We start from the raw sequence: 16125 nt of genomic DNA, 5'->3' as shown, positions 1-16125 counted from the left end.
AGCACTAAGCCCTCAAGAATTTATTGCTATTGAAAACAATTTGTGTTGGATCATACAGTTCATTTCCCTTTAAGGCTGGCAATCTGTACCTTCTTCCACGGTGATTTTTTTCAGCTCAATCTGACTGTGCTCAGATGTAAATCCAACAGCTTTAGTGGAGTGTGTGGAAAACATGGAACTTGTTACAAGTTCAGTCCCTAAGACCTGTTAGACTTCACTGCCAGTTCTGTTTTGCTACTGAAAGCCATGTGTAATCTCCTTCATTCTGCTCTAGGTTTCCCACTTTACCTCCTGAAGCTGCAGGAGTTCTGCTTCCAGACTCTTTGCTTTCTTCTCATTTTCTCTGGCTGTAGAAAATATTTCTTCTCTGGCAGCCCGTGCATCATCCAGCTCTCGTTGGTAGTCCTTCATCTGAGCCTTGTTGAAAAGAATAACAAAGTTGTTACAATTTCAGTCGGAAGAAACGTGGATGGAACAGAACACATGCACAGTTACATTGTGATAATGCTGCTGAAGTTATATTTTCTGCAGAGATCTGGTAGCACATGTTGGAAAGATCTGAAATGCTATCCAAGGTGGGCAATGCTTCCACTTGAACCCTGCATCTTTTGTAATGCCTGTTGTCCTCTGAATATTTGAGTACATGTAGAGTCTTAATGTTTCTGATTAAGAAAATTTTTGTTGTTTAGTTGTTAGCATGTGACAGAACAGTTGATATGGAGGTTTAAAATATAAACAGGAACATGATAATTCAGAGACAACCTGATTTCTGAACAGTCTTTTTTGCTCAAGAGTCAAGTGTTAGAATCCAGATTGAAGCCCTGAAATAGATTTTATCTTATAGTCCTTTCTCTTCATGTGAATCTTTGTTTTCCTCCATATGGGTAAGTTAGAAGCATGAAATTTAAGATTTTAATCATTTGCTCTGTGAATTTTTCCACTGTCATTCAAACTGAGCATTCAAATACTGATATTTGAATGTGGCAGTCTAGTGAAAAATCCCCTTCTGACCAATCATTTGTAATGGGCATCAAGCTCACAGATGTCACCTAACTTCTGTATTGTGGCTGTATAAGACACATCAGTGGGAAAAACTGTCTTTTTGGGGTTACTTACCTGTAATTTGCGAAGCTGTTTGATGGCTTCTTCCCGGCCTTTGTTGGCAGAGTCAGCCTGGCTCTCCAGGTCTTTAACATCCATCTCCAGCTTCTTCTTGGCAGCAGCTGCCAGGGCACGTTGCTTCCGCTCATCTTCCAGTTCAGTTTCATATTCATGGAGCTAAACATTAAGGAAAACAAGTTCAGTTTAGCAAAGTCCTTGGGGACTCCTAAACACTAATGTCTAATAATGTATACAGACCCCATATCTCTGTTAACTGTGACTTCCCTGGCAGTTAAAACAGATTTCCATTTTGTCCCAAAATTAAAGGTTTTTGAAAGGACTCAGCAATTTGGGTCCTGTGTTCATGGAAATATGTGTGTTATACAAGATGATGACTACAGCAGTTGACCTTGCTGTCACAAACACTCTTGTACAAATAAGTTTTATTCTGTTTTCATCTCCAGTGCTTTGTATGCATTCAGTGTACCTTGGGAAGGCAGATCTATTAGAAATTGTCTTTTTTCACTTGCACTGAGAGTACAGGGAAGGTGGTTCTGACTGTCAGAAACAGCAATTCATATGTTTTATACTATATTGATTGTAGAGTGAAATAGCTACATTTGTTGGTAACTGTGCATCTGCCTTCTTTAGTACAATAACCCTTGTTTTTCTTCTTCTTTTTTTTTTTAATCACCATGTTCAAGACAATGTAATGCTTTTTTTTTCATTATAATTAGTGAGGTGCTTTAATAATGGCACTAGGTTGGGGCCTTTCAGCTGGCTTGTTAGATATTTACAAAGGCAGTAGTTGGGAATGGTACCTGTCTGAGGAGCTGTCTTTTCTTCTCCTCATTCTGTTCATCTCTGGCTTGTAAATCTCTTTCAAACTGGCCTTTCAGAGCCTGCATATTAACTTCCAACCTGAGTTTGGCATCTTCTGCAGCCTGTAGCTCATCCTCTAGCTCTTCTAATTGTGTCTTCATCTCTTCTACTTGCTGTTCAAGGGTCCGTTTAGATTTCTCCAATTCATGGACCTTTCAAGCAATGAGAATTTAATAGACTTGTTATGACAAATAAGAATAATTCTAATTATTCACAGTATACCTGCAGTGTAGGCCACATTTGAAACTATCAGGTGTGGACAATGAATCATCTAATTTACACTGAAAATGCTAAATTAGTTTTATTTTGTACTTGAAAAACTGTCTGAAAATTATAAGATTCTCTTTATTCCAATCTTTTGTTTTTCATCTAGTCAAATATCATAATTTAATTTATTTAGTATTAGAAGTAATATAATCATATATCTGTAATAAAAGAAGTGATTGACAATGCAGAAGTGGAAATTTGCTGTAGTTATATAAGTAAATATAAGCCAGGTGGCAAAGTCAAATATAACTAATAAAATAAGATTTGCAGAGTTTACCATTTCAAAGAAGTGTAATAAACTAATACATTATTTAGAAATCAGTTAGAATCTTCTTCATGCTTGAAGTTATGTTATAAATAAACATAGCCTACAGTTACTTTGCCAAGTCCCTTGAAAGTTTGGACACAAATGGAAAAACCTTTGAGTTTTTTATGAAATATCTGATCTTGCCGAATGGATTTGTGTGCTGCAGAGAATTTCCCACACTGGAAACAATTATATCTTCTTTTCACTGCTATTTTAAGTTATTGTTGTGGAGATTGTTCTAAGGCCAAAACTTACATTCTTGCCAACATCATCTTTGGAGCTAACAAGATCTTCCATTTCAGCTTTCAACATTTTGTTTGTTCTCTCCAGTTCTTCTTTGGCTTCCAAAGCCTCTTCAAGTGCTCGAGCCAAGGACAGAGCCTTTGTTTCCTTTTCTCTAGCTTCAGCTTCTGCTCTGTCCCTTTCATCTGCATATTTTGAGGAGATGTTCTTCTCTTCAGCCAGCATCTGTGAAAAGGTAGTGTCAATACAGGAGGTCATTAGTAACAGGCTTTTCTACTGCAGCTGTTTTGTCAGTTGTTAATGACAGAGAAGAATCTCTGCTTTTGATAAAGGTACATAAATACAAAATTAACCATTTCTTGTATAATTAAATTTTAGTTAATTTTTTTGTCCCTGTGTCCCAGTGGGACACACAGCAAGGGAGAATCTGAAGTCCATACCTGATCAAACTTCTTCTGTTTCTTCTCCAGGTTAGAGACCAGCTGACGCTGGTTGTCCAAGTCCACCACCAGGTCATCCAGCTCCTGCTGGAGTCTGTTCTTGGTTTTTTCCAGTTTGTCATAAGAAGCAGCCTTTTCCTCAAACTGTTGTGTGAGACTTTCAATTTCTTTCTGAAGTTTCTTTTTGCCTTCTTCCATGAACTCTACTGTGGTGGTAAATTCCTGTATCTTCTTCTTAGAGTCAGAGAGCTGAAATTTGAATTCAGAGGACAAATCTTTGTAGCTGTGACAACAAAACTTGGCAGAGAGACAAAAACTTGGCCAGAAGACAGCCAAGACCTGAAGCTTTTCTAATCTGACCTGTGTGAACTTGGTGACAGTTACCTATCACCCAGCCTTCATAAAATGAGGCAGAGCAGACTTAGGATGCTCATAGAGGCCTTATGTGCAAGACTATGTGGGGAGATCCTTCCATTTGTACCTGTCCTAGGGATGACATTTTAAAGGACAGGGGGACTGCTGCCTGCATCGTGGAGCACCACTGGTGCCATCTGGGCTAACAGCACAAATTCCCTGAAGGTCTGTGTGCTGTGCCAGGATAATTCTACAGATCCTCTGCAACTGCCAACACAGCTCTCAGTGATGGAGCTAATGATTTCATTATGGCACTGATACCTGTATTGTCAGTGTTGAAATATGTCTCTCCACATTTTGTTTTGCTTCTATTTCTTCATCCAACTGCTCCTGCAAGCTGTTCTTGTCATCCTCCAACTGGCGGAGCTTGGTGGACACATTGAGCTTCTGCCGCGTTTCCTCCTGAAGCAGCTCCTGCAGTCACCACATCAATTGGCAAGGCAGTCATTAGTTTAGGTCTTTTTATTGTGCAATTTGTGAATATTGTAGGTGAGCTGATCTTGGATGCAAGTTTACCTGTGTATCTTGTAGCTGAGATCCTAAGGCTGCAACATCTTTGGTCAATTTGATATTTTTGCTTTCTGCTTCATTGAGCAAACTGGTGACATTTTCAACCTCCACCTGTGAGATGCCACAGAGAATAAACTCAGTTATTTTGCAAAGCTTCAAAATCTTCCTTAAACTTTAGTTTCCTTGGGTTTGTCTGAAATCTTATCTAATGCCATTTTTGCCTAGTTTACCATAGTATTTATTATTCCATATCTAGTCATATTCATAAAGCAATAAAAGTATGTTCCTTGCAATGAATTGCAAAGGAGAATGGGGATTTTTGTTGGATTTTCCTTCCCGTTCCCAAGCTTGACAGAAGTTGATGCATTTGATTATATTTTCTTATTTATCCACCAGCTTAAAATAAAGCAAAGCTTACTGCAGCTATGAACAAGATGTAACAATAAGCTTGATTACTATATCTGGACAATCTACCAGAGAACCATTTAAAATGATCTTTAGTTATTTCTTAAACTGTAGCTAAGTGAGCATTCTCCTTTTGTTGTCATCTTTTCTGAGCACACGTGTTTAATTAGCTGTCTAACACATTTCCAAAAGCCACACACCTGTCAATCTTCCCCACCACCCAGAAATGAACAAGCAGAAAGAAACTGTCAGATCTGCATCATGGTCACTGGAACAGTGATGGCATTACAGACTGCAGCACACACAGAGGGGTGGTGAGACTAAAAGCTCCCAGTTCCATGAGATGGAGTGGTTGTAGTTGATTAATTGTGTGATAATTGAGGTAGGAGTTTAAGGTGACAAGAAATGAGCATTTCGGCTGCAGGGCCATAATTCTTCTAGATAAACTGGGCTTCTCAGTCCCACGGTGTCACAGCAAAGCATCAAACTCCTTCCTACCTGTAATTTATGGACTTTTTCATTGAGTTCTGTCCGAACACGCTCTCCCTCAGTGTATTTGGACTGTAAATCCTGCAGCTGTACTTCCAGCTTCTTCTTCTTGTGCTCCACATCTTGTTTGGCCTGATTCAGGCTCCTGACTTCATTAGCCAGATCAGCATTGTCTTTCTCCAGTGACTGTTTGGCCTTATCCAAGTTTGCTTTAGCCTACAAGCATGTGAAGAAGTGAATAAAGATGATTTACAAGAGGAAATTGTATTATCTAGGAGGGGGTTTTCAATGAGATGGGTTTCTGTTTACCCGTTTAAATTGTTCCAGCTGCTCTGTGAGCTCTTCCACAGCCTGAGTGTGTTTTTGCCTCATCTCCTGGACCTGGGCTTCATGGGTTCGAGTTTCCTCCTCCAGGGCTCTCTTCAGCACTGTGACCTCCTGCTCCCGCTTTGCTCTGGAAGGTGACACACATCAGTGGAGCAGCAGCAGCAAAGAGCATCCCAGCCCTACTGCAATGCCAGTGTACTGAGCTTGGGGACATTCCTTTATGCCCCTTGTGCTACATATCCATACCTGAGCTCCTGCTGCGTGGCTGTGGTATCCAAAGTATCCTCAAGCTCTGTCTTAAGAGCCTCCAGCTCTTCACCGAGGTCTCTCTTTTGCTTTTCTGCTTTGTTTCTTGCAGCTTTTTCAGACTCCAAGTCTTCCTGGAGATCAGAAATTACAGATTCCAATTCACGGATCTTCTTCAGGGCGTTGTTCTTCTGAGTAGTTTCATCTTCAAGCCTTTTTGAAAAAAGAACATTTCATTTTAGCAATTTAAAAAAGTAATAACTATTTCTCTTTGAAGAAGTCAGTATACACTGAAGATTTATAAGTTCTGTGCAAGAAAGTGCCAAAGAAAGGGAGACTGATGCAAAAAAAGATCAGACAGCTGTACTTTAGCTGGATGCAATGTCTGGAGATGCTAATCAGTTGGTTCAGCAAGTTTTGGTGGAGTGTTTTCCCTCTTAAATTTATAAAAAAAAAATCCACTGAGATTCTGGAGTGGTTCAAGATCAGGCTCTTAATTAATTTTTGCCTATTGCCTATGAAGTAGATTGTTACATTTCATCATACTTGACAGCACTGCCCTTGCCTATAGAAAGAGGAGTTTTCATTGATAGCTGAGGGTAATTTAATAAAATAGATTATTTGTCTGTGGACAAGCAATAGCATAATTACTTTTCACAAAAGGACATTTGGAAAATGGGGAAGCACAGGGAGGGGATGAACTGAGAGACGAGATTCATGGCTGGAGCTTCTCAGTGTCTGAGAAGGGGCAAGATAAGTTCCAGCCAAGGCTTTCCACCATGGGCAGACCCAGGAGTGAGTACCTGGCCAGAGCAGCCTGCAGCTCTTCCTCCTTCTTGGCCAGTTGTGCCTTCAGGTCAGCAATTTGTGCCTGGAGCTCTGCAATCTGCTCATGTAGATCATTTGCCTCCCCTTCCAGCTTCCTCTTAGCTTTGTCCAGTTCTTGTCTGCTCTTCTCTTCCTTCTTCAGGCGCACTGGAAAAGGAGGGATTTTGGTCACCAGACTGTGGTAGTGCCAGGAGTCCTTGGCACTACCACAGTCCTGATCTCAAACTCAGGCAACAAATGGTTCTGGTCTCCAGTGTGGCCATGCATTTAACTACAGGTCACTGTGTGTTTGGAGCAACATGTAATGCCTTATTTCTAGCCATCCTGAAGAATCATTTCTTTATCTTTCTCCAACATAAGCATTTTTTCCCCTCATTTTTCTCTCTACTATTTTATATATAAGGAATAAAAGATTTCTGTTGTTTGGCACTGTGGGGATTTGGTGATTATCACCAAACTGGGTTCAGCATAAAAAATTTGGAAATACCCCACACTTTTTAAAAAGTTGTCTCCAGATTGCTGAGGTTTTTTTGTTCTGTGCCAAGGAAAAAGAAGAAATTCTACAAAACCCCCAACGGACTATTGTTCATGTTACCTTCAAGTTCAGAAATCATGGATTCATGTTTGTTCTTGAGCTTTGTAAGATTTTTGGCTTTTTCTTCTTCTTCTGCAAGATTTGTTGTTAGATCACTTATTCTTTCCTCAAGTTGTTTTCTTTCCTTAAGAAAAATAAAATATTTCTGTTAACAAACATGTCTGTCATTGGTGATCAAAAATCAACTCTTTGCCAACCAAAAATGTCCAAGAGACTGTCCTATTATGCTGTATTTCTTGAGATTGTAGTGATACATTTCAATTTTTCAGTTACAGAGGAGCTATGGAGGGCTCTCTATGACTTCTATGTTCTCTAAGCTGCTGCTCTCAGAATCTTGTGCTCTCTCTGATGGCTGCTAAGTACAGAGCCCAGTTTACAGGAGCAATCCCTTTTAAAAAGTACTGGAAGACATTCTTACCTTCCAGTTTTAATCATGAAGTTTTGTTGAAATTAGTTGCAAACCAAGAGAATTATTTAGTCTGCTTTTGGATAAGAAGACACGTGTTTCACTGATTGTGCATGACTGCTGTAAATATTTTGCTTGAAAATATTGTTGCTACAGCAGGTCTCAGAGTAGTTTTACACAATTTTGGATTGTTTAAATGAGCACAGGAAAATTATCAGAAATGCATTTGGTACAGACAGGACTGATGGCCTGGTGTAACTGTGCATCCATGAGATTAGATAGTAAAGAGTGTTCCTAGTGTTCTAGTGGAAGAGAAGGTTTTCTCTCAACTTTCACTATTTTCAGAGTAAGAAAGTGGACCTAGAACTCACCTTGCTTAGCTTGTTATTCTGATCTTCCATTACCAGAATATCATCTTCCATTTTCTTTATCTTGCTATCTGCTGCTACTTTTTCAAGTTGCAGTTTCTGCCTTGCAGCTTCTTCTTCTTCCAGCTGTTCCTCAAGGTCCTTTAAGGGGGAAAGAGAAACCCACAAAACATGAATTCTAGAAATAAAATACTACTTCTACAGTTCTTAAGAAATGCTTAATGCTTATTACTGCATGTTGTAAACCTTGTTGTTTTTATAAAGAACTAGACAATCTGTAATACTTGACAACATAGAAGGAAAGATTTTTAATGTTTTAGAGAAAATATTGGGGTTGAGATAAGGAAGAGAACTCTGGAGGAAAGAGCATCAATTGATTGTCCTTCAGTAGCACAGATATATATCCTACAGCAAGCACTGTCCTAGGATCTGAGGTTTTCCTGTCTCTGTTGTGTCCCAGTGAGATCCAAGTTATTTGTCACTTATCTCTCCTTACCAGCATTTGTTGTTGCATCTTTTTCTTCTCTGCCTGCAGCTGCTGGCTGCGCTCCTCCTCCTCCTCAATTCTGGCTTCCATCTCATGCAGGACCTCTTCCAGCTCTTGTTTCTTAGCAGCTAAACGGACTCTCATCTCCTCAGCTTCAGCATACAGCTCAGTTTCTGCCTGAAGCTGCTCTGCCAGGAGGTTCTTCTCTTCAACAAGCTGAACAAATAAAATGGAGAGGAAGTTAAGCTTGGAGTGCAAGTTGGTTGTTTTCCTGGACACTCCTGGGGTACAGGCAGGCAGCTCCACCACACATTCTTGTGTGGAATTTGGGCCTTTACTGAAGGGATTGGGAGCTTGTCTGCACTGACCTTCTGCTCTGGACCATTGCTATGAAGACAATCATGAGTGCAAAGGAGAGAGACACCTTTATTATAACAGTTTCTAGACATGGTAAAAGAACAGCTAGTGTTTCCCAGCAGCTCAGGGCTGTAAATCACCTGTGCGTGTTTCTGTTCCAGCTCCTTCAATTCACTCTCTGCTTTTTGTTGTCTTTCCTTAGTTTTTTGTAGCTCTTCATCCTTGGCCTGCATTTCTTCCTCTTGGCGGGTGACTTGCAGCAGTGGTTTCACCTGGAAATGGAAAGGTTTTTAAAGCATGTTTCCTGTCAGTACTTGTGTTGTTGAGCATGGACTCAAGGGCTGACTGGCACTAATGGTAGTGCTGTCATTGCTCAAAACTGGACAGATACTGTCCAGCCAAGCTTGATGGGAACATCTTTAAATCCCCAAGCCTCAGCAGTGTTGCTCTTGGCTGTCTCTGTGTTAATTCCAGGGGCCTTGTGAGCATCTCTGCCTCTGATAGTGTCACTTTTGAAATGTGTCCAGGCTTATTTTCATCCCTTGATAAGGTACAAAAGTTACATCTGCATAGAAAGGCAATGTGCACACACAGCTGTGTGTTACTGCCTGTTTCTGGTTGCAGAGGAGATTGGTATCAATCCAAGTAGGAAAAGATTTCTGAATCCAAACTGAAGGCCATTCTTGAAACACCCAAGCCTCTTTAATAGGAAAATAGACTTAATTTGCATGGATTCCCAGCAGGAAGATGTCCAGTGTCCCAGTTAGGAATTCCCAAGCTATTTGGTTCCCCATAGATACATCACTCTGGATGTTTGGAAAATTCCATTTTACTCAGTGTTCTCATTATCCACCCCTGTGAAATTATTTCATGTTGTGGCAATTAAAAAAGTCTTTTTATGAATTTCTGCCTAACTAGATTGTTTTCTTCTCAAGTTAGAACCAACTTTAATGTTAGTGGTGTTGTAGAACTATCAGGGTATCTCTAACCCCAAATTTTGTGAAACTAATGAGGCTCTTGCCACCAGCTGCAATGGGCTTTGGAACAAGGAGTGTCCCTGAAAAGATGTACCTTGATATCATGTGCATTTCTTTTCTTTTGGAAAACTGAGGAGAGATTTACTGATAGCAGTCACTCACTTTAGTAAACAGTCTCCACCACTGCCAGTTCCTCAGCTTCAGGTAGGCAGCACAATTTCTTTGGATAACCTTCATTGCAGTCAGCTGTTGCTGTCTCTTGGCAAAGGCTCTGTGATTAAAAACACAAAGCAAATTGGTTCAGTCTGAGAATAGAAGGTGTTTGCAAGGTACACACATTAAGCAAAGAAACTCTGGCATGAGAGTCTGCTGATGAGCCACATGGTTTGGGGAGTTTGGCACAAATTCTTTTATTGCTTTAACAGTGCCTGTGCTTTCCTGAGGAAGGGTGATAACTCTGGTTAACTGTCTGGTTTTTTTTATTTTAGTTTTTGGCTATTTGCACTCCAGGGGCAGGCACAGATGTATAGATCTAGTTCTGGGTGTGAACACCTTTCCAGAGTACACAGGCACGCAGATCTTGCACTGATTATCATTCCTGAGACATATTTCTTTGTCTGGCAATTTGAAAGCCTTGATAGTATACAGAAAAAAAAAGGCATTATTGTTGATAGTTTTGTGGTGTACATTAACTGAGATCATGCTAGATGATCAGTGCTCCACACTGAAGCTGTGGAAGAAATGATTTTATGTTTTATAGATGCCAGGGGTGCTGCTACTTGTAGTGCATATGACTCCAGTAACAGCTTAGAATGCTCCTTTCCTGCTGGTATAAACACAGAGATGCTTAAATGATGGTCATTGTCTCAGCCTATTGTACAGAGGGGTGTGAGCAGCCTCACAGTGTAACTGCTTCCCTGTAATTACACTGTTCAGCCTTTTCTGGGCTGGAGGTGAAACCTTCATTGGCCACAAGTTCTAATGCAATATAACTAATAACAAAATGTCTCAGTATCTTCAGTTTGTTATATGGAACACTAAAGGCCCCTGCAGATACTTTGCTGCAGAAAACATTCTATTTGTCAGCACATTTCCTTACTTTCTTGCTAGGTAGCCTCGGGACATAGCCTGGAAGGTTATAATAACATCTGTGATCTTCAGGTCTCTCTCTTCTTCCAGGTGAGCCAGAACACCAGTTCTGAAGAAGATTTTACTCTGTCCAATTCTGTACAAGTTGGGATCAAGCTCTAGTGCTTTTATCTGGAGGAAAACAGGGATATTTTTTAACTCCAGTGCTGAGGTTTAGGGTACTAAAAATCACTTCTCATTTCTGTTCAGTCTCAACACTTTTGTATAAAAAGCATAGGCCTGATTATAATAGGATCAAAAATGCTTTCCTCACCATGAGTATGCAAGCCTGTTTCCCATCCATGAATCCTTTAGGAATGGCATTTGCAGCAAGAATTTCATATCTGCCAAAAGATGCTTATGTTAGGGAGCCTGAAACACACTGGGTGGTTTGGTACAGACAGACAGACAGACAGAGAGGAGTACAGCCCTGCTAAGGGCAGAGCCGGGGCTGAGGGCTCGTACCGCTGGCGGAACTCCTGGAAGACGATCCTGTTGGGGAATCCCTGGCGGCAGATGCGGATCCCTTCCAGGACACCATTGCAGCGCAGCTGCTCCAGCACTAAATGGGCATCAAGCTTGCCAGACTAAAAAGGGGACAGAAGGTATTTTTAACACAGATTTACAAAAATGTTACCATCCACTTGTCTGTGTTTGAAGACATTGTTCAGCTGTGCCACGTGCAGCGAGCAGCTCGACAGGAGTAATGTGGCAGGAGTCTGAAAACCGAGCATCTGAAACTTACCCTTTTTTCATGATTTGGAATGATGCAGCGGACAAAGTTGGGGTTGGTGTTCCTCAGGGTGGTCATCAGTTTGGTCAGCTGCTCCTTGTAGAGCTGTCCAACAGTACGGAACATGCCCTTCTTGGTTTTTGAGGCACTGGGGAGTGAGCTTTCACTACTCATCTTGGCCATTTGGTCCAGCCCAACAATACGGTCCACTGAAATAGAAAAAGAAGAATGGAACAGTTTAAATAAACTCTCCTTGCCTCACATCACACTCGTCACTGCCATGGTTACGCTGCAGATTGCCAAAGAGGACAGGTATATTTTTTATGCAATGGAAGCATTCTGACAAATGTACTAGAAGTCCTTCTGGGTAAATAGTCTACTGTCAAAGATGAAAATGTGGATTTTGTTAAGTAGTGACAGAATGGAGCAACTGAATACCTAGAATATATTTTATTATCTCCATGAATTAAATACAACTCCACAGAACTTACATGAAAGCCTTCATAAAACCTAACAAAATAACCTCTGCTAAGTGAGGTCTACAATTTTACACGTTCAGCAACATTTTAACAGTGTAGTGAATAATTTTTATTTTGTTGCTGAATAATATTAAGGAAATTTTTTGATAGTGCTTAAAACTCTCTAATGAATTTTTTCATTAATGATGTCTTTACAACACATTATTCTTATGTCTTAGCTCAGTCTCTTCTATGCCTATCACATTCACACTTGTGTGCTACCAGCAAGGGATGGCTGTCAAAAAGTTGTGGTAGGAGTTTCTCCCTTTAAACCCCATCAGTGATTTAGATTTGTGATTCATACCATCCTTCCAAAGGTCTGCTACAAATTTGTCTGAAGACTGGTTCAGCAGAGAAGTCACATTGTCGTTTAGTGGATCCATGTTCTTTGTCAGCCAGGCAGTTGCATTGTAGGTAACCTGCAGGGAACAGTGAGTGCTACATCAAAAATTTGTTCTTGATAAGAAATCTGGAGTGTCCAAGAACACAGGGCACTGTATTAACACAAAATCAGACAAATAATGTGCAAAGGTTTCTAGGGTTGAGGGCTGAGTATTTATTCTCACATGTACTGATGTCTTTAAAAAGTCTGCTTGCTAGAAAAGGTTCCAAATTACTTGGATTTTCAATAACCTCAGTAATGGTAATTTTTGTTTTCTTGTGAGCTTAGCACAACCATGATTTGCAAATCTTTTTTAATGTGTTGTGTAATTAAAACACTTAATAAGCACATTTCATAATTAAAGCCATGTCTCGTCAATGCAAGTACCAGAATGTTTCTCTTGATCCTTTGGGTATCAAAGAACCAAAGTTCCCTAAGTCAAAATAGCTCAATCTGTACCTTTCCTGCATAGTGCATTATACAGAATTCTGTTTTGTCCTTGAGTTGCTTGGGCTTCTGGAATTTGGGATGGTTGCCTTGTTCTTGAATTAGTTTCTCCACAAAGGACGTGTCAGTAGCCTTGGGGAACCAGCACTCTTCATCCAGCAGAGCCAGGACACCGGGAGGGTTGGTCTGCAATGGAAGCAGTATGGGATCAGAATCATCACAAGCAGAGGCACAGACAGAGCACCACCTTCCTCACCCCTGAGGTTACAGATCCTTCCAGGAAATAAAGGATCTCTTGTTGAACTGACACATAACTGATACCTCTGGAGTATCCCACCCACAGAGAGAGAATCTTACTGGTCTTTCGATCAGCTCAATGCAAGGTTGCAGGTCCAGGCCAAAGTCAATGAAATTCCATTCAATGCCCTCTCGCTGGTATTCCTCTTGCTCCAATATAAACATTGTGTGGTTGAAAAGCTGCTGAAGTTTCTCATTCGTGTAGTTGATGCACAGCTGCTCAAATGAATTGATCTGTGAAGAGGAAAGCAGTGAATTCGTAACATTAGAAAGAGACCTTCAAGACTGAACTTAAATGACAAGATGGTATTTGCTATTTTGTGTTTCTTTTGGCATATTAAAATAATTAAAATTTAAGGATCTATATGAGTTTAGTCAGCTTGTGTTCCACAGTACATACCTCAAAAATCTCAAATCCAGCAATGTCGAGGATCCCCAAGAAAGAAGCTCCTTGTCTTTTTGTTTTATCGAGAGCTTTGTTCACGCGAGCCAGGATCCAACGGAACAGACGCTCAAATTTTGCCTTGGCCAAAGCTTCTATGGCAAAGTCTGCCTAGAAAAGGTCAGAGGAGATTGTAAATGAAAGAAGAAACCCACATTACTGTTAATTTCTGTAGAAATGAGACAGAAAATTAATGTTTCCCTTTAGACAAGATGTAAGGAGAAATAGAAATGGGAAAAGGGAGAAGAGCTTCAGGAGGGCTGAGCAGAGAGCATGTGGTACCTGCTCTTTGGTCTGAGCTTTCTGGACAACATCTCGTCCAACCTTGATCCTTGGGGTCAGAATAGATCTTGTGAAATCTGTCACATTAATTCCCATCAGGTGGCACACTTTTTGTGCAGCTAGAATAAAAAAGTGAGATTTTATTTCAGACTGAATTGCATCTTAGCTGGTCAGTAAGTGTGAATATGAGTAGCTCAGCAGGTATGCAGAGTTATCTTCCTCTATTGTACATACAAGAGATGACACCATAAAAGGAAGATTTGTGATCCAAGCAACAAATTCACCATTCATCAATTTATGGATTCAAGATTACTAGAAAAGGTAATGATAACTGAGCTGATTTTAAGCATGGTTTATATTTTAAAGCCTGAGAGCTACACAGATAATAGCAATTATATAAAAATATTGATAAAGAGTTGCTGTTTTATTAATTTCTTAATGTTAACTAAATTTTGAAGTGGAAAATCATACCAGTATCGTCTGGCATAGAAGCTTGATCAGTGTTTCTCTCCTTCTTGAAGACAATATTACCCAGTTGTAGGACAGATGAAACAACTCTCAGAATAGCTGTAAGAGAAACAGAGAACATAAATGAGGAACAAATTGGCCATGTTTTGAAAACTCTGTCCTCTGCAATAACATTCTAATGCCTCTGATAGTCTGTACCTCTCTGGAAAGAGTAAGGCTTGTTTTAAAGGCCTGTGCCTTAAAACTGGAGGAGTTTGAGAAGTGATTGAGCAAAAATCTCCACAATCTGTGCAGTGGAGCAAATGGGCCAGTCTGGGAACACCAGCACCTCAAGCTAAGTTATGCTGGCTCCCCAGGCAGATCCCCACATCTCAGGAATTTCTCTCCCACTCACAGTGCCTGTAGTATCCTCCCTGCTCAGTCACTCAAGAGTCTTTGAAATAAAAAATAAAATCTGAATTACCAGCAGCTTCAAAAATGTGTGGCACTTCTGAATGTCCAGTTATTCAGGGACATGGGGATATTTAGTTGTGCAACTAGAATCAAATGTATGCATGTCTTTAAAAGGATTAATGTCAAAATCCAGAAAAGGTATTTATTAATGTTTGATAACTAAAATATACATAAATGTGATGCCACCTAATCTCAGGTAGTAAAATCTACTGATATGTTACAGATGAGGTTGTATTGATTTGAGGACTTCTATTTGTTTATCTGTAAATTTATCTAATTTATACAGTAGAAGAATATTGTCCTAATGGGCTTCTTTTTTAGAGCATGAAATCAGAGGGGTTCAGACAGCAAAAGGATGATTCCTGTTGCTGCAGTGGAGAATGCTGCTGTCCATGGCAGTACTGCCAGGAGAGCAGAGCAGGGTGCACCAGCACCATCATCCAGACTGAGCAAGGCTGGGGATTTGCTCAGCTGAGGGATCTGCCCTTCCCTTCTGCTGCTGCAGCTGCTGCAAGCTTCAGCAATGGGAGGACGCTGCTGCTTTTGCCACCAGGTGTCACTTGGGACATGGCAATTTGCATCTGACAGCCCTGCACACTGCCAGCAGCACTGAGAGGCAAAAGCTGTGCAGGTGGATCTCTCTGGCAGGCCCACATTTTCAAAACAGTTTAACTGTTGTTTCATCCCCTTTGGTTTTATTTCTCTTTTTTCTGAATCAGTGAGTACATATGAGCTATTTGAGCCTGTTCTGTTTCCTTCAAAAACAAATCAGATTATTTTGGAACTTTTTCATGCTAGTTGGAAAGTTCTGAACAATGGCTTTAAATGGTCATTACTGGCTGGCTTAGATAGTAATCTCTTTTTGGATATGTAGGGGGTTCCAATGAGAAATATTCCCTTTCATAAACACAAATTAGCTTTGCAGAGCTGGACAGAATTAACCTCTGCATTTGCATCTCTATGTGGTGTCACTTGCAGATGTAAATGTTGAATACAGTGTTGACAACAATTCTCACATGTCTGCTCCTCATCAGTAAAGCCCATAATTTTCATGGCTTCCAAGGTCTCCTGGAACATTTCATCATCTTGTTGAGAAGGAATAGGCACGTAGCCACTGGATAGAAAGGTGTAATTGTTGAAACCTTCCAGCAACAAATCATCTAAAAAGAAGAAGAAAAGCTTTATTTAAGAGCATTTACTTAATGCTCTTGGTTCATGAATTCTCCTAAGGAACAACAGAAAACAACCCCAAAATTATCACCAAAGGAAAAATCTGCTTGTATGAGGAGTTTAGTGTTTTGTCAAATATTTTCAAAATAACTATTT

The 16125-nt window shown here is 40.3% G+C and overlaps 1 protein-coding gene across 1 annotated transcript in view; it reads right to left on the bottom strand.

The window, feature by feature from the left end:
* MYH11 (myosin heavy chain 11) overlaps positions 1–16125 on the bottom strand; it is a 53669-nt gene that overhangs the window by 7046 nt on the left and 30498 nt on the right. Inside the window, exons 10-36 of the mRNA XM_077186956.1 lie at positions 15816–15959; positions 14350–14445; positions 13879–13997; positions 13555–13707; positions 13215–13388; positions 12870–13043; positions 12333–12447; positions 11523–11719; positions 11243–11364; positions 11052–11121; positions 10749–10909; positions 9812–9920; positions 8813–8944; positions 8325–8531; positions 7832–7969; positions 7055–7178; positions 6435–6606; positions 5632–5844; positions 5368–5512; positions 5068–5274; positions 4171–4275; positions 3916–4068; positions 3241–3489; positions 2813–3025; positions 1923–2135; positions 1117–1278; positions 289–417 (exon numbers count right to left, since the gene is read on the bottom strand). Coding sequence (XP_077043071.1) covers positions 289–417; positions 1117–1278; positions 1923–2135; positions 2813–3025; positions 3241–3489; positions 3916–4068; positions 4171–4275; positions 5068–5274; positions 5368–5512; positions 5632–5844; positions 6435–6606; positions 7055–7178; positions 7832–7969; positions 8325–8531; positions 8813–8944; positions 9812–9920; positions 10749–10909; positions 11052–11121; positions 11243–11364; positions 11523–11719; positions 12333–12447; positions 12870–13043; positions 13215–13388; positions 13555–13707; positions 13879–13997; positions 14350–14445; positions 15816–15959 — 4196 coding nt within the window. The remainder of the gene's footprint in view (positions 1–288; positions 418–1116; positions 1279–1922; positions 2136–2812; positions 3026–3240; positions 3490–3915; positions 4069–4170; positions 4276–5067; positions 5275–5367; positions 5513–5631; positions 5845–6434; positions 6607–7054; positions 7179–7831; positions 7970–8324; positions 8532–8812; positions 8945–9811; positions 9921–10748; positions 10910–11051; positions 11122–11242; positions 11365–11522; positions 11720–12332; positions 12448–12869; positions 13044–13214; positions 13389–13554; positions 13708–13878; positions 13998–14349; positions 14446–15815; positions 15960–16125) is intronic.

Source organism: Agelaius phoeniceus, chromosome 16 (genome assembly GCF_051311805.1).
Source record: "Agelaius phoeniceus isolate bAgePho1 chromosome 16, bAgePho1.hap1, whole genome shotgun sequence".
Taxonomy (NCBI): domain Eukaryota; kingdom Metazoa; phylum Chordata; class Aves; order Passeriformes; family Icteridae; genus Agelaius; species Agelaius phoeniceus.
This window is presented reverse-complemented; position numbering and strand designations above follow the sequence as displayed.